At 40.3% G+C, this 23732-nt stretch overlaps 1 protein-coding gene across 2 annotated transcripts in view; it reads left to right on the plus strand.

Moving 5' to 3' along the window:
- The window catches only part of ANO6 (anoctamin 6), a 69849-nt gene that overhangs the window by 39975 nt on the left and 6142 nt on the right, over window positions 1–23732 (plus strand). For both annotated transcript variants that reach the window (XM_053404753.1, XM_053404754.1), the window contains exons 8-19: window positions 143–277; window positions 1768–1873; window positions 3745–3805; window positions 6997–7142; window positions 12888–12965; window positions 15587–15812; window positions 16630–16799; window positions 18398–18495; window positions 19222–19352; window positions 20057–20262; window positions 22169–22371; window positions 23039–23144. In XM_053404753.1, coding sequence (XP_053260728.1) covers window positions 143–277; window positions 1768–1873; window positions 3745–3805; window positions 6997–7142; window positions 12888–12965; window positions 15587–15812; window positions 16630–16799; window positions 18398–18495; window positions 19222–19352; window positions 20057–20262; window positions 22169–22371; window positions 23039–23144 — 1666 coding nt within the window. The remainder of the gene's footprint in view (window positions 1–142; window positions 278–1767; window positions 1874–3744; window positions 3806–6996; window positions 7143–12887; window positions 12966–15586; window positions 15813–16629; window positions 16800–18397; window positions 18496–19221; window positions 19353–20056; window positions 20263–22168; window positions 22372–23038; window positions 23145–23732) is intronic.

Consider the following 23732-nt stretch of genomic DNA (forward strand, 5'->3'; position numbering starts at 1 on the left):
GGAAGCACAAAACTGATGGCACTACACAATGATCCATGCATGTCAGCATTAAGTATAAGGAGTTTCTCGCTCCCCCAAATTATTGGATTGAGAGGAAATGTATATTTGTCCATAGTTTCTAAATATGTGTTTTTATCTGCAGGAAATATTATGGGGAGAAAATTGGAATCTATTTTGCCTGGCTAGGATTCTATACTCAGATGTTACTCCTGGCAGCAGTTGTTGGACTCGGGTGCTTTTTATATGGCTATTTTATGAAGGACAACTGCACTTGGAGGTAACCTGCACCAGTTCATGTCATTCTCGTTGGATATGATCCAGCATGCATATGATCCAGCATAAAGATCCAAATGTCATTAAGTGGACCATTCCCAAATAATAATTTGTTGTTCCAGAGTTCAGCAGAACTCAATAGATTTTCAGTGCAATCTCAAACATATCGACACAGAATTCAATGAGGATTATTTTTGAGCCAGTGGGGTTGAGGCCGCAGCCTATATTATGTGCATGCATGTATAGGATTGCACTGTTTGTTGTTTTATAATAACATATGAATGGTCAAGTTATTGTTTAAGTGTTCAAACATATTTTGCCACCCCTTTTGCTACTGAGTAACCACATTCACAGACTTTCCAAGTGTCCCTATTTTCCAGGGACATCCCTGATTTAGAGAAGCCGTCCTGGTTTCTGATTTGATCTCAGAATGTCCTGTTTTCCCTTAGGATGTCCCTATTTTCATTGGTTAAATGTTGGAGGGCATGGCGTTATCTGAACCCCTGAGCTGTCTGAAGGCAATCCTGTATAGGAAAGTTTTTTTTAAAAAAAAAGTTTAATGTTTTATTTTGTTTTTATATATGCTGAAAGCTGCTCAGTGTGGCTGGGGCAATCCAGTAAGTTGTGTGGGGTATAAGTAGTAAAATTATCATTATGGAATGGGACATCTGTCATCAGAGAAATGTTGAAGGGTATGCATTCAATGTGAAAAGGTTAAAGTATGCTAAGGCCAGTACTGTATTGCCCCACAAATCTGCTGTCATCTATGACCAATTTCCCAAACTTCTTTTTTGCCTCTGCTCTTATTCCTTTGTTTCATCGTTCTCTAGAGTAATATATTTTGCAAATCTTTAACGATCCTCTCTTCTGGACATGCCATAGGCATAGAGGGAAATCTCAGCAGTTATTTTTATAGAACTCTCAGCTGAAATCAGTTGAAAAAAATCTGCTGTTGAAACTCACAAACCCGTATAAATATTAGTTTGATTTATGAATTTTAAAAATCGTGATGCTAACGATAATAAAATAAAACACAAAATAGCGATGGGGACAATAAAGGCGGAAATCAACAGGGCTATGCTATACAAGGGGTATTAGGATTGTAGCCGAAGAACAATGAAAGATAAGTTACTGCAGTCTACATACAGAAGATGTGTTTGGAACTCAGTTGCAAGAAGTCACATGGAGGGGTGGCATTTTGGAAAGAGAAACAGAAGATGGGAGAAGATTAAGCAGTTCCTCCACTCAATCGTTTTCCTGGAGAATGGAGTTATGGAGAAGTTATCACTTCTCCATAACTTGTTTTTTTCTGTACAAATGGGTCACTATGGTAAAAAGCACTATTGTATGTAAAGTCTACTTTGGCCTTATTGAAGTAACTGCAAAGTGGAAACTTAAGGGAATATAGCATGCAGGGAGAACTATGAAAGCAGTGAATTAAGCAATTTGTTCACTGAATTACTCAACATCTCAGATGGATCCTTTCAATTTTAGCCAAGAAGTCTGTGACCCGAACATAGGAGGTAAAATCATCATGTGCCCCCAATGTGATCAAGAATGTACATACTGGAACCTCACAATCACCTGTGAATCGTCCAAGGTAACAACAACATTTACTCTTGCGGAATATGGAAAGACTTTGTTTTCTGGGGCATGAAATTTTATTTTGAAGCGAAGTTAGAAATACATGCAAAAGAAAAAAGAAAAGAAAAGAGGATGGATACTACATAATAATACGAGACCACTAATGAAAAGGGGAGAATGCAACTTACTGATTACAATCATTGAACTTGTGTGAAGGTTAAGTTAAAAGACAACCTCAGGAAAAAGCTCCTTAGATAAATGTGTCTATTTTTATTTGACTGGGATGTGAAACTTGAAGGCAAATTCCTATATTGTCTTTCAGTATCCCATCTGTTTGCTCAGGTAAATGAGTTTTGGCTTTATGAAGTATCCTTAGGAAAATGGATAGTCCAGAAAAAATTTAAGGACTATTTACAGAAATATTGCAAAATTAAGGAAAGCTGAATGGTGTTGGATTGAAATTGAGTGGTTTCTAGCTGTAATGATATAAAGGATCATAGATGGGGGGGGGGAAAGGGTTTGGAAAATAAGGTGATATTATAAGCTGTAATGCTTTAAGTGAAGGATTTGCTGAACAAATAATTTTAAATGGAATACAAGAAGGGGAGGTATGAGGAGGTCTGAGAAATTTGTTATTGAAAAGTATGTTTTATTAACTATATGGTTTTTTTCTTAAATTTTTTTGTTTGTTCTTTTTTGTTTGTTTAAAAAATTGGAAAATTTAATAAATATCTTATTTTTTTAAAAAAAGGAAAATGGATAGTCCATTAACTTGAATTGCTCCTGTCTACATGTGGTTTGTCCTGCACATCTGTGTTTGAATGAGGAAGAGTGATAGTCTGGTGCTTCTAATCGCAAGGCTGACCTGGCCACAAACTGGCTCCTTCATAAATAGAGTGACCCAAGCCTCACTTCAGAAGAGTAATATAAGGGATATGATAGAGATGAAAGTGAAATAAATTGAATATACAGAGCAAAGATATGAAATCATTGTGTGTGTGTGTGTGTGTGTGTGTGTGTGTGTTTTAATAGACCTAGACTTAGCATGCTTTTCATGTGATAAGCTTATCACATTATAGTTTGCCTTCCACTGGTAGATCTTTTGTTTATATGATGATAAGAATGCAACAGCTGGAGCTGCTAATCTGTGATATTAGTTTTACACAACCATATTATCATCTGATGGTTGCTGCCATCACATTGGGAATATATAATTTTTGACATTTCATTTGTTTTCAGTTTGCTCAGGTTTTTATGTATGTGTTTAATATTCCCAACACTGAAACATATTTTGCCTCTCTTTTCAGGATAAGTAGATGTTATAAAATGATTTGCCTTTAAAAACAAAAGGAAAAAAACCTTATGTATCACATATTTTGCCATTTTCCATAATGTGGGACTAGATTGGCATTACAGTTCTGTTTTCTAAAACTTGGCAGAACACTAAAAAAAGGAAACTTTATTTAACTATAAAATGCAGGCTGTTATCAAGGCGACTTCTCAAACAGTAGCAAGCTGTGTGCCATGGCCATTGCTTCCAGTTGGCAAACGCTTCCTCCCCTCTAGCAAGCAGATGGTCAATGTCTTCAGCTGATTAGCTGTGGGGCAAGAAAGCAGCAAGGAGGTGTCTGAGTTCAGCCCTTCCCCATAAATGATAAGGAATGCTTTTCTTGAGGCATTGTATGCATACTGCAGGAATGCCAAATGTCTATGTAGGGCTTTCATTTCCATGGCAGAAGAGATGGTCTGCCATGTGAAAATCTGTTTCCATGCATAGGTAGCCCCTCTTATGAAATTAGGTGTTGTGTAACAGCCTATGTTCTTCAGCTGTGCCAAAAAACAATGCAAAATTGTATGCTAACCCCTATTTTTCTGAATGCTTTCCAGAAGCTGTGTATCTTCGATAGCTTCGGAACACTTGTGTTTGCAGTATTTATGGGAGTATGGGGTAAGCTAATTTCAAATACATTATTTGAGGCAGTAGGTTGGGGGGCTGGGGGGGTTAAATCCAAACCAAAGCCAAAATACAGTGGTACCTCGGGTTAAGAACTTAATTTGTTCCAGAGGGCCATTCTTAACCTGAAACTTTTCTTAAACTGAGGTACCACTTTAGCTAATGGGGCCTCCCACGATTTCTGTTTTCATCCTGAAGCAAAGTTCTTAGCCCAAGGTACTATTTCTGGGTTAGCGGAGTCTGTAACCTGAAGTGTCTGTAACCCGAGGTACCACTGTATGGCTTTGTTGCTGTGGGTAGACTTCTGGCGGGTCCCATTTCAGACTGCAGGTAAGGGTTTCATATTTTTGTGTGCTCCCCCTTTAAAAAGAACCCTGCATGTGATAAACTATTACATCAGGAAAGAGGCACTTGTGTGGGTGAGAATACGTTTGCTTCTTTCCTCATTTTATTAGTTCATGTACTACCGTACACCTGGATAGCTCAGTCGGTAGAGCATGAGACTCTTAATCTCAGGGTCATGCGTTTGTGCCCCATGTTGGGTAAAAGAGTCCCGCAGTGTAGGGGGTTGGACTAGATGACCCTCGTGGTCCCTTACAACTATTCTATTCTATTCTATTCTATTATGACTATATACACACAACAGTTGTTAGCAACTAAGGTATTAAATGGTCATGGTAAAGTTTTGGGTTGTTGTTTTTTACCCAGAAAGCATCTTGTTTCACTGAATAGATGCTTTTTACAAGGTCACAATAACTAGCATTAATCCACCCTGTTTAATCACCATGCTTGCTTGCTGGTGATTAAAATTAGTGCTATATTGAAATCTAATTGCACAGTATGTCAAGTAACATTTAGGCCACCATTAGCACTCTGTAAAGGTGAATATACAGAAAGGTGCCGCTGTAACATTTTAGGCAAATATTACAAATTGACAACAACAGGCTTTCAGTGTTAAGTATGTTGCAACTTAGTCCTCTGACACTTAACATTAAAATAGACCAAAACTACCTATTTTCTACAATATTTAAATTGAATATAAAAGAGTTGCCAGTAATGCACAATTCTTAAATATTTATTAACAATAGTAATTACAGTAATGGAAGAACAACTTACTGAAGTACCCATGGGTCATGTCACCCAACAGCCAACTTCTTCACCATGCGAAGTGGCTTTCTGGTGCTATTATAATTTAATACAGGGATTTCCAATGATGCAACACATTATTTTAGTGCATTATATTAACATGCACACTTCCCACAGCGGTGTCATAACAGCATAGCTTCTGCAAGATTCAAATCCTTGTTAACTGAAAACTCTACTTAGGGTAGGCACCAATCATGGTTAAGGTGAGCAGGGGCAATGTATACCAAAGACAGGTGGGGGTAAGTCCCAGGCCCTTGTTCTTGTCTTAACCATGGCTGAGTTAAAACCCCACACATACACTAAGTAGAAGAATAGGAGCATTACCACCTACCACCTCCCCCTCTTTTCTTCCCAACCTAATACTGCATGCAACACTAATGTCTCACCACAAATGAAACTGATCTGTAGAAAACACAACTTAGAAAAAGAGACAATGCACGTATTTTTGTAAACTAAGAAATCTTTAATAAAAAACACCATGGTTGAGTTAGCATTGCATCAGGAGAGGGAGGGAGAGAGAGAGAGAGAGAGAGAGAGAGAGAGAGAGAGAGAGAGCGAGCACATTACCTACAGCTTTCCTAACAAGTTTCTAAAAAGAGCTGTGGGTTACAAAAAAGTATATTGAGGCAACATGTAGCTAGAAGAAAGCACATTATCCAGCACAGTTATTGAGTTGTTTGTTGTATGTGACATATGCTGCTGTTGCAGTCATGTCCTGCTTTGTGGCTTTCTATAGGCATCCAATTGGCCACTGTGAGGATATAGGGCTAGACTGGCTGGGCCTTTGGTCCAGTCCAGAGAAGCTCAGCTCTCCTTAAGTCCTTCAGCTTCCATATGTGCTCAAAAGGCACAGTTTTTGCAACATTAGTGAAGCATTCCTCTTTTCTCCATTGTAATCAATGTAGGCCCAATTCCTACATTGTGCAGAAAGGACCTCCTGGCTTCTGGCAAAGGCCCTCATCTGCACAGTACTTTGATCATTTGGGTATATAAGGTTTGAGACAATCTTTAGGATATCCTGGTCCCAAACTGTATAGGGCTTTATACACCAAAGCCAGCACCTTGAAATTTACCAGGGGACGCGGGAGGTGCTGTGGGTTAAACCACAGAGCCTAGGGCTTGCCGATCAGAAGGTTGGTGGTTCGAATCCCCGCGATGAGGTGACCTCCCGTTGTTCTGTCCTAGCTCCTGCCAACCTAGCAGTTCAAAAGCACGTCAAAGTGCAAGTAGATAAATAGGTACCACTCCGGCAGGAAGGTAAATGGCATTTCCGTGTGCTGCTCTGGTTCGCCAGAAGCGGCTTAGTCATGCTGGCCACATGACCCGGAAGCTGTATGCCGGCTCCCTCGGCCAATAAAGCATGATGAGCACCGCAACCCCAGAGTCAGTCATCCACGACTGGAGCTAATGATCAGAGGTCCCTTTACCTTTACCTTTTCTCAATGAAAAGAACAGTAACAGCAGAGAAGGGTCCCTGAAAAACAGTGTAACTTTCCCCTGCAATCTGTATCTATAAACGAGAGTTGAGTATGTTTTAGATCAGGATTGGGGAACCTGTGGCCTTCCAGATGTTACTGAAGTACAGTGGTACCTCTGGTTGCGAATGGGATCCATTCCGGATGCCCGTTTGCCACCTGAAAAGCCCGCAACCTGAAGCTCCGTATCTGTGCAGGTGTGCGGCGCGATTTGGCGCTTGTGCGCATGTGCAAGTGGTGAAACCCAGAAGTAACCCTTTCTGGTACTTCCGGGTCGCCGCAGGACGCAACCTGAAAAAACGTAACATGAAGCAAATGTAACATGAGGTATGACAGTACAGCTCCCATAATTTCTGACCATTGGCCACAAAAAGAAGACGATCTAAGTAAAAACAACAACAAAAAATAGTTCCCACTGTTTTCCTTATAAACACCTGGTTGCCATTCCATGAACCAGCAAGATTTGACTCCATTTCTTCACAGATTGGCAAAGAAATCTAATAAACCTTGGATTTGTAATCCTCAACAGCTAAAATTATCCTTGCTTAATCCTTCTTTCATCAGTTACTTTGTTTCTGGAGTTTTGGAAAAGACGGCAGGCTGAGCTGGAATACGAATGGGACACTGTTGAGTTCTTGGAGCAAGAAGAACAAGTACGTCCCGAATATGAAGCAAGATGCCATCGCGTCGTAGTGAATGAAATAACACAGGTCTGGATAGGTTTGTTTTTTAAAAAATGTGCTTGGAAATATGATAAGAAAAGTTCTTTGGACTCTATCAAGTCCAGTATTTTTGTCAGGAGCCAGATCTATTTGTAGAAGTGTATATCAGCTAAGCTGAATATAATGTAATATGGACAAAAAAATCACTTTTCATTACTATCCCATTGTTTGCTGGTTTTTTTAAGAATGTTGTTGTTGATTACTGGTAGCTTTAACTTGCATTTTTTATGTTGTACCCTGCCTTGGTATTAATACCTTAAGCAAATCATATATAAAATAAAATATTACACAGATAAAACTCCAACCTCAGGAATTTTGGGTGGAAAGGCTTGGAAAAGCATCTTCAGGAAACCTGGGGTTGTTTTCACTGTTAGTAATTCTTGGCATAAATGAACAAACATGACTAACATAGACTGGTTAATTTCAGTGGTTCTTCTCTGAGTATAACTTAGTTAGAACCGAGTTGACAGACCCTCCAAGTGTCGCTATTTTCCAGGGACAGTCCCGGATTTACAGAAGTTGTCCTGGTTTCTGACTTGATCCTGGAAGGTCCCACTTTTCCTTAGGACATCCCTATTTCCATTGGAGAAATGTTGGAGGGTATGGAATAGGATGTCCCTATTTTCATCAGAGAAATGTTGGAAGGATGAATTTGAAGTCCACATCACTGTTGGCAGTACTAGGAGAGAGCAGACACTAGTTTTGAGATATAGCGGCTTTTTACAGTCTTATTCCAGTTCCTGTTATTCAGTCTTGATTTTCAGCACTATTAATGCTTAAAGATGCTCAGAATATAAAGATATTTTTTTAAAACCTAGAAATTCTGACAGGGTTGTTTTAAAAGTCAGACCAGACATTTAGGTGAAGTGAATTAGTGTGATGATCTTTGTCTTTGCTAACAGTTACATCGATTCTCACCACTTCAGAGGCTGTCAGCTTTTCGTAACGAAAATTGGCAAATGTGTTGCCAATTGAAATCCTACAAGAATTACTCAAAATTAAGAGGACAAAATAATCTTTGATTAACCAAGAGATTTTGCTAACAGAGCAGGCTTCCTCATCCTCAGCCCTCCAGCTGTTTTTGGCCTGCAACTCCCATGATCCCTAGCTAGCAGGGCCAGTGGTCAGGGATGATGGGAATTGTAGTCTCAAAACATCTGGAGGGCCGAGGTTGAGGAAGCCTGGAATAGAGTGACAGTAAAGAAGCTTCACATAGGAGCATAGGAGGTTCCATATACTTGTGGGGTCGTCCACACTTCTACTTGTCCAACTGCTTCCCCAAGGAAAGCCACTCTTTACCACGGAATCAGAGCAAAGATTAGTTGGGTTTCCCAAGGATTGATGGTTGCTCCAATTCAGCAGTGAAGAGAAGGATTCCCCAGGGAAAGTGGTGGGGCATACCAGTGGCGTAGTAGAGGTGGGCACGGGACAGTTACCCTGGGTGCAAAATTGTTAGGAGCACAAAATTTCAGTACCCAATGCTGCCTTAATACAACTGCACGTTTCTTTTGCTGAGCTCCATTGGAAACAGCTTCTCCATGTGAACCAGGAAGTGACCTCTCCAGACCAGGCATAGGCAAACTCTGACCCTCCAGATGTTTGGGGCTACAATTCCCATCGTCCCTGACCACTGGTCCTGTTAGCTTATGGCTACCAGATTTTCTTCAATGAATCCAGGGACACTTTTTTTTTGAAGCTGAGTAGCAACAGGGAGTCAGTAGTGGGGATGGTGAGGCAAAAGACCCTGGGCCCAAGCACACATGCATATTGTACAAAGGTACAAAGCCCTTCTTTCGCACCCTGTGAAACATAAATGCACATAATTTTTTTTTTAAACTGGGCAATGGTGCGCCACGCGCCCGTGACTCCTGAGCCTTCCCCAATCTCCTTCCCCCTTCCCCCTTTGTTTTGACAGATCAGGGGAGGCTCGGGAGTCACAGGCGGGCGGCCATCATTGCCCAGGAGGGACCAGCCTGGTAGTGCAGTTAGCTCTGGCTGGCTTCAGGAGCTGCTTGCTGCTGTGGTGCAGGAAAAATGATGGGCGCCACAGCAGTGAGCAGCTCCTGAAGCCAGCCAGAGCCAACTGCACTAACAGGCTGGCTCCAGGCTGCTAAGGCTGCCGCTGCCACATTTCCCGGGGACAGATTTGCAAATCTGGGGACTGTCCCCGGGACATCTGGTAACCCTATGTTAGCTAGGGATGATGGGAATTGTAGTCCCAAACATCTGGAGGGCTGGAGTTTGCCTGTGCCTGCTCCAGAAAATAGAATGGCTCTTCTTTTCTTATCTCAGTGGCTGAGATCTCCTGGGTGATGTGGACATCATTAGGCAGTTGAATGCAGAAGTGTGCTCTGTTCATTTCCTTCCTTCCTTCCCTCCCACACCTCCGCATGGCCCCGGGCTCTGGCAACCTAAGCTACACCCCGGGGGCAAATGGAAAGCTGTTCAGACCCGTGCCTAAGAAAGCATGGATCAAGCAGAAAACCATTCAGACCCATGCATTCTAGTGTGGAAGGGTGGACGAGCTTTAAAGCAGACCGCTAACCCATCTGTTCACACAGACTGGCAGCTGCTCTCCTGGGTTTCAGGCAGGAGTTTTCCTAGCCTGGGAATTCATCCCAAGAGCCTCACACATTTAAAGGATATGCTCCACTATTGAGCTCTGGCCCTCATTCTGTTATATTTCAATTACGTATTCAATTATATAAGAAGTTTGTCACTGCCTGAGTACTGCACATTTTAAATTCATAGTTCGGCTCTGGGGGGAAAGACCCAAACTTATTCTAATGACTTAGTAAAGTTCTCATATTAGAACTTTATTTCATCCTGGAAAGGAGGCTGTTCTGAGGGCAAGTCTCGCCGTCAATAAATAAGGCTCATGTCATCAGCCATAACTAGGACTCAAAGGATATATATCATAGCAGATTGTAATTTACATGGAGGATTATGGAGTAAAGGGGGATAGTTTACAATGCCTTCCCATAACCTCCATCTGAAATGAGTTGATTTATATTTTCTAAAGCAGGGGAACTATTTAATATGATGTTGGGTATGAGGCAGGTGCTTGCATAATATACTACAACACACATCTAAAGCTATATGATGAAAAAGAAAATCACTCTATGACTGCAATGGGTGCCATGTGAACAGAAGTTTATTTATTTATTGTAATATTGATGCACCAACTTTTTCCCCTTTTTTTAGTGTTCACAGGTGGTTTCCAAAAAAACCAAACATACACATGAAAATAAATCCATTTTTTTACAGTATAAAGCAATTTAAAGCTAGCCCCCCCCCTCTCTCTATATATATATAAAGTAAGAAACCTCCAACTAATTTTGAATAAGAATGCTTTCACCAGCAATATTCAACATTCACATGGCTTTTCTGCTCAGAGATACCTGAGAGGGACCTCTTTGCTTTGAGCTATACTTTTGGATAAGGACTGGCTGAGTGGTTCAGAGATGTGGTTGGCTAGAGAATGGTAGATTGACAGAAATGTCTGCAGAGCCTCTCTTGAATTCAAATGGAAGGATTAAATGTGTGTGCAACAGTATGTGGTTTTGATTTCATTTTATTTTTTTGTAATCACTTGCCATTGTCCTTGGTAGGGCTGTGCCCCATTAGCTCTAGTGGAAAAACCTCCCACTGCAGAAGTCTCTGAGCAGAGACTACTGCTGGAACTTCCCAGGGGACAGAATTCCTGATGCCTGGAATCCTTATCTTCTCAAGGATAAACTCTAGAGCAGAACTTATTGGCAGTACTTGAAACACTATGCAAGTTGTATGGGAGAAAGAAGCTCCCTGAGATACTCAGGGCTTTACTGGTTAAACAAAAACAATAGCTGCAGTACTTTGAGTTGTCTGAAAGAGTCTGGAATTTGTTGCAAACAGTCGCAAATAGTTTCATTACCAAGAAATGGTGTGATGACTTTGTCCTTACTCTGAAAGAATGGTCAACAACAAATTGGAAGGTGGCTAAAATGTCAAGCTTAACGATATATATATTTGGCTGAGGAATGGCAAGAAACTATTTTAATTTTCATTTTATGAAGACCGAATATAGTTTACGTATTAAGAGTTTTTGTGACACATGGCTGGTATTGATGTTTATACACCTATGCATTAAATTCAATTTGCTAAATTGACCTAAATAAATATCTCACCTGAGCTTTATCTCTTTCATTCTGTAGTCCAATACAGCAAGAATATTGATACTCATGAAGGCATGCCAGCTAATTTGCACCTAATATCATCTTCCCAAACATGGAGAATTCCAGATTAGCATTTATGAATATGTGGCATTTTTCCTACAATATTTTTATTCTAACATTATTATCCTCCAGTATTGAAATCTATCTTCAGCCCTTTGAAGAAAAATCTTTTGTTCTCTATTTTTGGTGCTGAAAAGCAATGAAATTGTTTTTCTCACTGTTTTGTGCTTTGTTGCCAATTCTTTAATGTTTTGTAATAGCATCACCTACCACTCTCACTTAGGGGGAAACTGCTTTCAGGTTATGCTATGGTGATCAGATACCTATTTGTTATTGCACAGCGAGTATAATTTACTTTTACTTTTAAGCCAGTTGATTATTGACCTGAATGGGTCTAAACTGCATGCATCTTGTGTTAAACAATAGCTAATATTAGTAGTGAGATTTTTGAAACTGCATTATTTTGAGCATTATTTCAAGGAAATCTCAGTGCTGTCTCTCTGCTTTCAGCAAAGGGAATTTTCTATAATCCTTTCAAATTGTAAGCTTTTCCTTTGACAGAAACTTAAAAGCACATTTTGCTTTTTACTTTTACTTAAAATCAAAAAGGTAGCAGAGCAACTTTTAAACTGATGCCAGGGAAGGAGAAGAGGCATGTCTGCCTTGGAACAAATCATTGTCCATGGATAAAGCAGAAAATATTTGTGATCATTCAAGTGCAGGAGAGGTAGAACCAGACTCTGAGAGGGCAGTGTCACATGACAGCAATTCAAAGAACTCAATATATTTTTCACAATATGTTTTTCATACATTTGGAAATGATCCACAGAATTACTTTAGGCATGGCCAAGGGCTTTGGAACCTTTTCTCCTTTGAAGAGAATATCCCCAACGTATATCTCAGGCTAGCCCAAGACATTTTTGCCGCCTGAGGCAAAACAGCAAATGGACCCACCACTGCCATCACCCACACACTGACACAAATGTCATGGTGCCAAGTACCCAGTGCTGGTTGGTTTATTTTCACCTTCAAAGTGAAGATAGAGTGATCATAAATTAGATAAGTTAACCATTTGCTGCCCTTCCATGACACCCAAAACCTGTCACCTGAGGTAACAACCTCACTCTATCTAACAGCAGGGCCAGTGTTGGGGGATATTGTGCACTGCTTTTGAAATTCCTTGCAATTCCAAAAGCCTTTTCCTAAATAATATTGGGAGAGCTGTTGTTCTGAGAAACCCAAAGCTCCTTTAGATGCATGGAACTAGTTGCATAGTGTTTGGGGGGGGGAGCCCATGTTTTTTGGGGAGTATGTAATTTTAGCATGATAACCTTCTAAAGCCTCTCAAAACTAGATTCAGCCATGCTCTGACAGGTTGAGGATGATATGTGAAGCAAAGTATTTTAATCTGGAAACATAAAAAACACAAACGAACTGTTTTCCTGAAACACTGGGCTACGTGAAAAAGAAATATGCATATTAACAAAGGGAATTCTTTCTCGATCCCCTTTCTTCACAGCAAGAAGAGCATATCCCCTACACAGCTTGTGGAAAGTGCGTGAGGATGACCTTCTGCACCAGCGCTGTCTTATTCTGGGTAAATTTTCCACAACTGCCGCTTGTCATTTATTTAGCTTCGTCAGCATGATAGATTCTGTAAAGCTTAAATGGTTATGGCCCCTTCCTGAAGGACGGCTGTTCATGTGGTGGACTCATTTCTCATGGCTGTACTGCTTCAGAATTGCACAGGACTTTTCTTAAAAACAGGGGGGGGGGGGACAACTTGCTACATTAATACATTTCTGTACATGGAACTCTAATATCGGAGAAAGTTCCGGCCTGACATTTTAAAGCTTTTCATGGGTTATTTTTGTCTTAAGAACACTTTGAAAAACAGCTCTCCTTTCAAAGGAGACAGTGCAAGGCACTGTGAGAATTGAGCCATGCGAGCAACTGTGCCTTTAAACTGGATCTCAGAATGGCAAGGATTCCTCACTTTGTTCTCCCTCACCTCCAAGAAAGCATCTTTCTTCCTTATGCCAGGCTTGATCCCTTACCTTGTCCCATTTCCCCTCTTTTTATGCTATCCTGCATTGAATTTCAGGTGTTTTTGCCTAGCTGGACTTCTCCCCTGATGGCTCCATTTCGGGATTTCTGTCTCCTTACTCCCATCTCGATCCCCCATCTCTTCTGAAACCCCTTCTTACCTCTTGTGCATCAGCTTGAGTTCTTGGATACTTTGGCTCATTTCCTTCACAGGTTATAGTTCAAAGGTACGTTTTAAAACATCTACAAATGATACGTATGTGCACAGCAGAACATGATACCAGCACCTTCTATAATAGGACTCATGTTCTAGGGAACTGAGATAGACAACGGCTGGCCTGGCACTTGGGAGAAAACATTACGGTTTTTTTGCCATGAAGTGATGGTCAGTCCAAACCTTGTTACCTTTCCTGCCACTTTTTTCAGACGTGTTGTTCCAGGTATCTGGTTCAATAGTGTGTTACAGATTACAGTGGTGCCTCGGGTTGCATACGCTTCAAGTTACATACACTTCAGGTTACAGACTCCGCTAACCCAGAAATATTACCTTGGGTTAAGAACTTTGCTTCAGGGTGAGAACAGAAATCGCGTGGCTGCGGCGCAGCGGCAGCATGAGACCCCATTAGCTAACATGGTGCTTCAGGTTAAGAACAGTTTCAGGTTAAGAACGGACCTCCAGAATGAATTAAGTACATAACCAGAGATACCACTGTAATGGGTCTTTTCCTACCCGTTTCATCTGATTAAGAGAGCAAAGCTGGGTGTCCTTTGCTTCCCCCCCCATCCCAATTCCAGCTTACCGTATTTTTCACTCTATAAGACGCACCAGACCACAAGACGCACCTAGTTTTTGGAGGAGGAAAACAAGGGAAAAAATATTCTGAATCTCAGAAGCCAGAACAGCAAGAGGGATCGCTGCGCAGTGAAAGCAGCAATCCCTCTTGCTGTTCTGGCTTCTGTGATAGCTGCACAGCCTGCATTCGCTCCATAAGACGCACACACATTTCCCCTTACTTTTTAGGAGGGAAAAAGTGAGTCTTATAGAGCAAAAAATACGGTAATTCAAAGGAGAAACTAAAAGAAGTCTATACAGCCATGGGGGGAAATGTGTGGCATCGTGGAAGAGTTTCAGAAATAGTTCCAATGTGCACTAGCCAATGCCAGTGGTAGGATTGTCATTAGCACGGCTGTAGATACTACCATGGAAGTGCTACTGTAATCTTCCTCTTAAGGAACATACCACAGGGCTACGAGAAGGAAGGACATTGCAACGAGCAGAGGCAACTGGCAAAAGGAGGAAGCTAAAATTATATTCAGGGCTGGAGGGGTGAAATTTATTACAGAGTGCTGCACTGCATGCTATTCTTGTGTTCCTGTCTATCTCCCTTTCTCCACTTTTCCTTTCACCCTCCATTTCCAGTTCCCAGTGCTTACCTATGTGTTTTCTCCCGCACAAATAGATATTGTGGATGCTGTTGTAGGAAATGTTTTCTGTACCAGAAATGAAGTAGAAAATTCATAGGTTGCCAGCTTTCAAGAAGTAAAATCCAGGACAACAAGTTGTTGAGCTTTTTTTTAAGGAAGACCCAAGCTTTTTTCTGAGATAAGCCCCCAAAATACAATTTTTCAATTGACTTGCGTAAGATCCAGGACAATTTCCACCCAGAAATTCCCCCCAGACATCAATGCCAGCTTGGAAATCCCGGTACTGTCCAGGAAAATCTTATTATATGGCAGCCCTAAGATTCAGCGAACCCATATTTACTGTTGGGGGAAATTTAATGTCTTAAAAAATGAGTTACGATTTGGGAGTTTAATTATGTTCAGGAAGTTTTATTATGAGAGGAACGAAATGCATTGTAGGTATAGGCATCAGAATAATAGTATATTGATTGCTATATACAATCAATCAGTGGCATAAAGGAAAGTCGGTGTTAATGATTGCATAGACACTTACTGATACATTTAATCACACTTTTGAATAATGTATAAATCTAATATATTTGTATTTATAGTTTCATTTACTTTTTCTGTAATTATATATGTTACTGTGTTTATATAATAAATTCATCAATTAAATATCTGTGTGTGCACTCTATATATGTGTATATATGTGACACATAAAATATATCATGCATATTACATAGCAGTTATGTTGTTATTTGATTTCAGATCCTGCTCATTATCGCCTCAGTTATTGGCATAATTGTTTACAGGCTGTCTGTTTTCCTGGTGTTTTCCGCAACGCTCCCAAGGCATATCAATGGCACTGAAGCCATCCAGAAGTACTTGACTCCGCAAGCAGCAACTTCAGTTTCTGCTTCCATCATAAGCTTCATCATCATTATGATTCTGAACATGATCTATGAGAAAGTAGCAATCATGATTACGGACTTTGGTAAGATGATCTCTTGCCCCAGCTACAAAGCCTTTCGGAGTAAATGGAGAAAAACGTTGTGTTCTTAAGGGGTAACTCAGCAAAACAGGATGCCTCAGCCATGTATTTGAGAACTTTCCCCACCATTGCTTGCAATGACTTCTAAAGATTTTAAAGTTCAGGCTTTCTCAGTTAACAAAGAAATGACATTCAGCTCCTTGCCTAAGGAATCCTTCTATAGCCAGCATGAAAGATCAATTGTTTACAGCTGTATATTTATGAAACTGACAAAGCACGGAAGATTACTGTAATAATTCCAGCCTTATGAAAATGGATCAGCACTGCATAATGCATTCAATTACATTCGGTATTGTTTATAGATAGCGTAGTCATTTTCTTGTAAATAAAAAGGGAAAGAATCACTGTTTGAAACCCTTCATGCCTTAGTAAATAGCGAAAACAGAGCAAACACTGCTGGTTTCCTTCCCATCCAGGTCATTTACATTAAAGGAGCTGTCCTATTTTGGCGCATCTAAAGTAGCTTCATTTTAATATTCTTTCATTTGCATCACATCAAAATGTTATGTTCATTATGCATTGAATCTGCTGGAGGCTTTTTGCATTGAGAATTGCTGCTTGTTCTTGTGTGGAAGAGCACATATTTCCCCCCTTTTTATAACACGTTGTCATGAAATTAACATAATGGCTACAGTATATTAGAGAACTCCAAATAATCTAAATTATAAAGATGTAAATTGTATTCAAGTCTACAACATACATATCTCGAAAGCTCTTCTCGAGTTAACCATTTCTCTCTCCCTCACCCCTTAAACTACAGAACTACCAAGGACGCAGACCGATTATGAAAACAGCCTCACCATGAAGATGTTCTTGTTCCAATTTGTCAACTATTATTCTTCCTGTTTCTACATTGCATTCTTTAAGGGTAAATTTGTAGGTTACCCTGGCGACCCTGTTTATTGGCTGGGGAAATACAGAAATGAAGAGGTATGAATGAACTACCTGCAGTGGGTTTTCCTCTCTTCATTTTTAAATTTTTTTCAGCTAGAAGTGTTAGGGTCAAACCAGATGTTACACATAGTTGGAAGTAACATTAGCCAAATATCATTTTTAAAGAATTTTTGTGCAGAAGGGAAAGCAGATGCTTAACCCTTTCCTGACTGTTTTTCATGAACTTCAAGGTAGGAAAACAGACAGAAGATGAACACTGCTGCTGCTGCGCTTTTCCCAGTTCCCCCTTCAAAAGCTTAATTTGACTTTTGAAAAGCCCATAGTGGTAATATTATACATGTATGCATGTAACATCTAGTTTGGACCTGAATCTTGGCCACTTCATCAGTTTCAAGAGATACATGGGAAGCAGCAATGGTGTTAAAGTTTGGTGGGATTGGGCTATCGCAATGGTAAACTGAAGATCTCAGCTTCACAGCTACCGCCATTTTGAGCTGAGTCTGAAGTCCTCCAAGCTCATATTCCACCAAACCTCAGGTGCCATAGCTTCTTGCAGCCACAGCTGATTCCCCCCTCCAAAAAAAATAAATTATCTTAACTGCAATGATTTATGGAAGCTTTTAATGTTTGAAGTTTTATTCTGTTTTTAATGTTCTGTTGAAAGCCTCCCAGAGTGGCTGGAGAAACCCAGCCAGATGAGCGGGGTAGAAATAATAACTGATGGTGGTGATGATATGGTGATGGAGAGGCCTCACAAAATGGTCAACGTTGCTTGAAATAGCAGATGATTTGCTTACTTCCCTTAATGGTTGTGAACACTGCAAATGGCAATACCACTGTAGACAACATGGCGCTGTTACTATTCCACACCTGTAAAAAGAATCTTTGGGGCTGCTTCATCCCCTCCACTCTCCTCACCGCAACCCCACATAACTAAATTGTGAGAAATGTAAGTGCCCTGAATCAGATCAGGCCACTGACAGAAGCAGATAGGGCCAGCCCAAGACATCTTGCTGCCCAGGACAAAGGCAATATGGCGCCTTTCACTCTGTGATTCTTCTTTCAACACTGACAATAGGACACAAACCTGCACCATATCCGAGGACAGCAAGCTAACTTTTAGACCCAAGGCAGGCAACTGCAAGGCACTCAGAGCCCTCCAACTTCTTGCTTCACTGCCTAAAAGCAGTAGGCTTCTGAGCGAGTGTCCTTGACTATGCTATCCCCACACTGGTAATCAATTATTTTGGAGGGCACAGATTATGGTTAAAGGTAAATGTAGTTCTGCTGCAGACATTACACAAGTTTAACCTCTAAACTCTGTGGGCTGAAGACTACAGGAGCCATATGTAAGCTATTATTTGCTTTTCGGAGAAAAAGTCTGGTATAAATGAAGCAAATTTATTAAAAATGAACGTGTTACATTTTTTAGTAATAATCACCAATGTTAGATGGTTTGTGCATTTTTCTGGATAGTTATCTGAATAGAATGATGCTAAACAAAACATTATGCTAGTCTTTTTGAAGCAACAGAATATATTTTAATATGTTTTCATTAATTGAAAGTTCGTTCCCTGCAGCTAATGAGCTGGAAAAATTCATGTCCACCCTCCCCCTTCTTCTTCCAATCCTAGTGTGATCCAGGTGGATGTCTCCTTGAACTTACAACACAACTGACAATAATAATGGGAGGCAAAGCAATCTGGAATAATATACAAGAAGTGCTTCTTCCGTAAGTAAATAGTGTTGATAGCTAGGAGTCAAAACCAAGCCTGAATTTGAATACAGGGTGGTTGTTTTTAGTGAACCTGAATTTAAACCTCTTGGTTGCTCTGAGCTCATAGCAGAAGGCAGCCCCTAAAACACAAAAAGCTGCAACTGATGTTTCTTTTAAAAAGTGGTTTAATGATCAGAAATTCATGAGGACTCCATAGGAGGTGAGAAACGGCCTCATCCAGTCCTACAGATTTGGGAAATAATAATGAACAATGAGATAGTTGTGCCTTATTTTACTTTCTGAAATGTAGGACTGGTTCAAACTATGACACTGAGTTACTTCTCGGAATGTTGGAAATTTTAAGAAACAAGTGGCAGTGGATTAAAGCAAGGTCCAGAAACATTAGTCTCCATCAATGGAAAACACAGCAACATATGCTTTTGACCATGAAGAGTTCATGAATGGAATCCCTATTCTCAATTGTTTTGTCTCCATTTTTTTAAAAAAGGTAGAAAAATGAGGATCCAAACAGGCCAAATCCATCAGAGCCTATACAGATGAAATAATGAATGGATCTCCCAGTGAACATGTAGCTTGACCTTGCCTGTATCTGCCAGAAAAGGCAAAACTGAGCCCATTATTATCAAAGCAAAGAGGCAGACTTAGCTATTCCATATTGGACAAAAAAGTGCATGATTTCTACCATAAAGAATAAATCTAGCTGGTGATCTCCATTCATAGGTGGCTTAAGAACCTGATTGGAAGATTTTGTTCAGCTTCACGGTCTGAGAAAGTTGTCCCTCGCTGGGAACAGGACTACCACCTGCAACCCATTGGCAAACTTGGATTGTTTTATGAGTATCTTGAAATGGGTAAGCTGGCTGCTATAATTCTCTTTAATAATTAACCTTCTATTAAATAATTACAAACCCGTAAAAGCGGGGTAGGTGGATTTTGCTAGATTGGATGGATGTGCTATTCCTTTCTAATAAAAAATAAAAAAATCTGAACACAGATTATTTAATCTGTGGTTGTACACAAGACATTAGGGTTACAGTTCTATATATACCTGCCTGAGAGTAAACACCTCTGAATACAGTGGGGCTTTACTACAGAGTGAACAACCACATTATTGTTCTCTAACTGTACTATTTAATGTTGCTCTCTTGCAAATATATATATTTTTTTAATCAAAAAGATTTCCACACACCCCATGTCCTGATTGGCATTATAAATTCCTTTTTTACAATGCCGTTGGTTTCTTGCTGGCTACAGAGTGCAGATAATGAATGAAATGAACTAAGTATTACTCAAAGTAATTTACTCAGAGTGAATTAATGAAGGTGACTAAGATGGGTCCATTAGTTTCAATGGATCTAGTCTGAGTAAATCTTAGCTGAATATCACCCATAGACTTTGGGTAACTTTCCCATACTTTTCTGATCCAAGAACCCAGCTCTTTCAAGTGATCTAGAGTAGCTCTGTTTAGCCACTGGGTTTGGCATGCCTGACTTTTGAAAGCGCACACAATGCTAATTAATATTTCACCAGTGTTTGTCACATTTCTCATTGGCAGTTATACAGTTTGGATTTGTCACTTTGTTTGTGGCCTCGTTCCCACTGGCTCCCCTTCTGGCACTTATGAACAATTTACTGGAAATACGTATAGACGCCTGGAAGATTACCACACAGTTCAGGCGCATAGTTCCTCAGAAAGCTCAGGACATAGGAGCATGGCAGCCCATCATGCAAGGAATAGCTCTTCTTGCTGTGGTGACCAATGTAAGTACAGTCTTTAAGTAGTGACAATTTGGGATCTGAAATGCCAAACAGTTATTTCCCATGGGGAAGTGTTCTTCAATCAGTTGTAATGTCCGTTCTCCACATTCTCACCTTCGAACAGTATGAAATTGTTGACATGTTAGATGTTCTCCATCTCCTTGAGGAATGAAAAGTCCAGCAACAGTGGTACCAATGGTTGGTTGCTTGGTTTGTTTGTTTTTTATAAGATACCAATTAGGACTCATGATGCCTTTGTGATATCTGTTTGTATACAAGCTGACCATCTTGGGTTGTACTTTATTGCACATTCTATTTTGTTCTTATTTTGTATTGTGCTTTAAATTGTTATGACCCATTGCAAGACAATGTGTGATGACAGCTGGTATATAAATATTATAAATTAAATAAGCATATTCCCTTTGCTTTCTCTTTCTCCCTTTGAGGACAGGGTCAACAAACCCCACTGCAATGAATTTTGCTAAGGCTCTGCAGTAGGAGTTTCCACTCAATTAAACTGGCTGGTGCCAGGTTTAGCATCCAAAATTTACTGCTAGCTGTCACCATGCTAGAGGCATTCCCCTTTCTCGTTCACACAGGAAGAGGGAATGCATCTTCTGAGATGCCTCTGGCAACACTAACTAGTAAGTCACTTAAAAAGAAATCTTGTGTGGTTTTTCCCCTGAGTCGATGTTTTCTTCATCTAAAAAGTTCAATTGTTTTCAAATGGACTCAGGTGGTTTGATCATAGAACAGCCAAATAATTATTGCCTCCTAAGTTTTACTGAGAGCTGACTTATTGAAATTAATGGATCAAAGTTTGCCATGGCTATTAATTTCAAGTGGGTCTACTCTTGAGTAGAACTAGCATGGATTGCAACCCTTAGTAACAATAGCCACTGAAAATGCACAGTGGCCCAGGAAGCCTGACTGTCATAACCGCAGCAGAGGCTTTCTAAAATAAAAAAAATTAAAACCCCCAAAATAGTTGATGCCATGCTTCTTTTACAGCAAGTTCCATTTCTTTCCACTTTATGGATTACTCTGCAACACTGGCAGAACTTTAAATGGATATTGTACAAAGCTACCTTGGCACTTAAGAGTTCATGCAGCAGAGCTGACATTGCTATATTCAGTTGCCAAGCATAAGCTCAGTTGGGGTAATAGGAAAAGTGATCACGTCTTGGAACATTGAAATCAGATTTTTTTTTTTAGTGTGATCCTCTTTTAAAAAAAACAGCCTACAAATGGTGGGGGGAGTTTATTTTTACAGAGTATCCAGAAGAATATATTCTCCTGTGTATGTCATCACGGCTATTGCACATCTGGAAATCATTTGAAAGAGGTGAAAGTTTATGTGGGAAGAATACTGGAGAGAGGGAGAGAGAAAGGCAGCGTAAAGAGCAAATAAGTTACACTGAATTGCAAATAGTGTTTCGCAATAACTCAGTGTTCTTATACATAGGAAAAGTGGGAAGCAGGGGCAGTATTAGAAAGGTATAATATTGTGATCACTCAGAGGGTGTTCCCTACTAGCATGCATAAACCTGATTCTTATAATCATTTCTGCAAAGCCACCAGGGTATTACATCGACAGTTTATTGCATGCATTGTGTGGTCGTCTGTCAGGGAAAAGCTGCTTATGTTTTATCCCACCCTCTCACCAGGGACACAGACCATTGCACATAGCCTGTTGTGGGTACAATCATAATGGAAACAGGAAGGGAGTTGAGATTTTTTGCCAGCTAGAAACTGGAGAGATCTGGATGTGTTGCACTTCTGTTTTGTACAATAATATATTTCCCATTTCCAGACAGATACAGGCACACACACACTCTCTCTCTCTTTGTATAAAATTCTACCTAGATGCAGTTAAATCTTGCCTATTTCCCTCTCTTTTCAACTGCAGGCAATGATAATTGCTTTTACGTCCGATATGATTCCACGCCTGGTGTATTACTGGTCATTTTCCGTTCCTCCCTATGGAAGTCAGAGCACTTACTCCATGAAGGGGTACATAAACAACACACTTTCCGTCTTTGCTGTGTCAGACTTCAGAAACGAAAGCAAGCCAGCCGCTCTTCCCATGTTTGCTAACCAGACAACATGCAGGCAAGTCTATTTCACCATTTAAAATAGCATAAATATATATGGATAAATACAGTTGTACCTTGGTTCTGTAATGCCTTGCGAGTTGAACGTTTTGGCTCCCAAACGCCGCAAACCTGGAAGTGAGTGTTCCAGTTTGCAAACGTTCTTTGGCAATCGGAAGTGGCACCTTGGAAGTCGAACAGACTTCTGGAACGGATTCCGTTCGACTTCCAAGGTCTGACTGTATACACTCTCACTCACTCTCTCTCTCTCTCTCTCTCTCTCTCTCTCTCTCTCTCTCTCTCTCTCACACACACACACACACACACACACACATGTCTTCACTTATACTTTACCTCTCAGCATTGTAAAGTAATAGTAAACAATGGCCAAAAGAGAAGATAAAAAAAATAAGATTGTTTAGTGTCGACAAAATAATGCATTTCAGTAGATGTGATTTATCTGCATTTAGTTCTCATTATGGGACAGCTGCATATTCCTGCATTGCAGGGGGTTAGACTAGATGATCCTCAGGGTCCCTTCCGGGTCTATAATTCTACAATTACATTCTGCTTAACTTGTGTGTTGCCTTATCAGGAGAATGGGATGGATTTTGCTCCCCCTTCTGGCCTGAGTGCCATATTGCAGAGTCTCCTGAAATGATTGCTTCATTGTCTTTGACTGTTAGGTACCGGGATTTCCGATATCCCCCTGGGCACGAACATCAATATGAACACAATATCTATTACTGGCATGTTATTGCAGCCAAGCTCTCATTCATCATTGTCATGGAGGTCAGTATATTTCCTCCTAAAAGGAGTTTCTTCATCATTTTGTATTAAAAACCATGTCAGCATGCGTCTTCCATTCCTTCACCCTAAAGTTGCAGTAGCGCCCTTTGTATACCTTGAGTAAGCCCATCCCAGCCATGCAATGGGGTGAAAATTTCTCAGGCATGTTTTTCAGAAATTTCCTGGTGCAATCCTCATGAAAATCAATAAATTTGGGTGGGGGAGTTGAGGGGGGTGAGGAATCAGCAAACAGACTTTTCTGATCTCAATGGAAACAAAATTTGCCATGCAGTTTTGGTGCAGCCTGCCTCAATGGCATACATTTCGGAAGAAAAACATACGAAAATTGTGCAAAATGAAATCCTCATGAATGTCCTCCATCTGAAGCAAGTCTAAACAAAAGCTACCAGTTCTTCCCTTTCTCCTCTATGGTGGAGGGTAGAGATATACTGAGCAAATCTTGAATACTGTTTTTGGGGTGGGTTGTTGTTTTTTTCTTGTTGTTTTTTGAACTGCCTTTCTGGAGACTGAGATGGGGGGAAAACAAAAAGGCAAAATGTTTGTGAATGCATTTTAAAAATTATGTTATTA

This window comes from Podarcis raffonei, chromosome 10 (assembly GCF_027172205.1).
Source record: "Podarcis raffonei isolate rPodRaf1 chromosome 10, rPodRaf1.pri, whole genome shotgun sequence".
NCBI classification, from domain to species: Eukaryota; Metazoa; Chordata; class Lepidosauria; order Squamata; family Lacertidae; genus Podarcis; species Podarcis raffonei.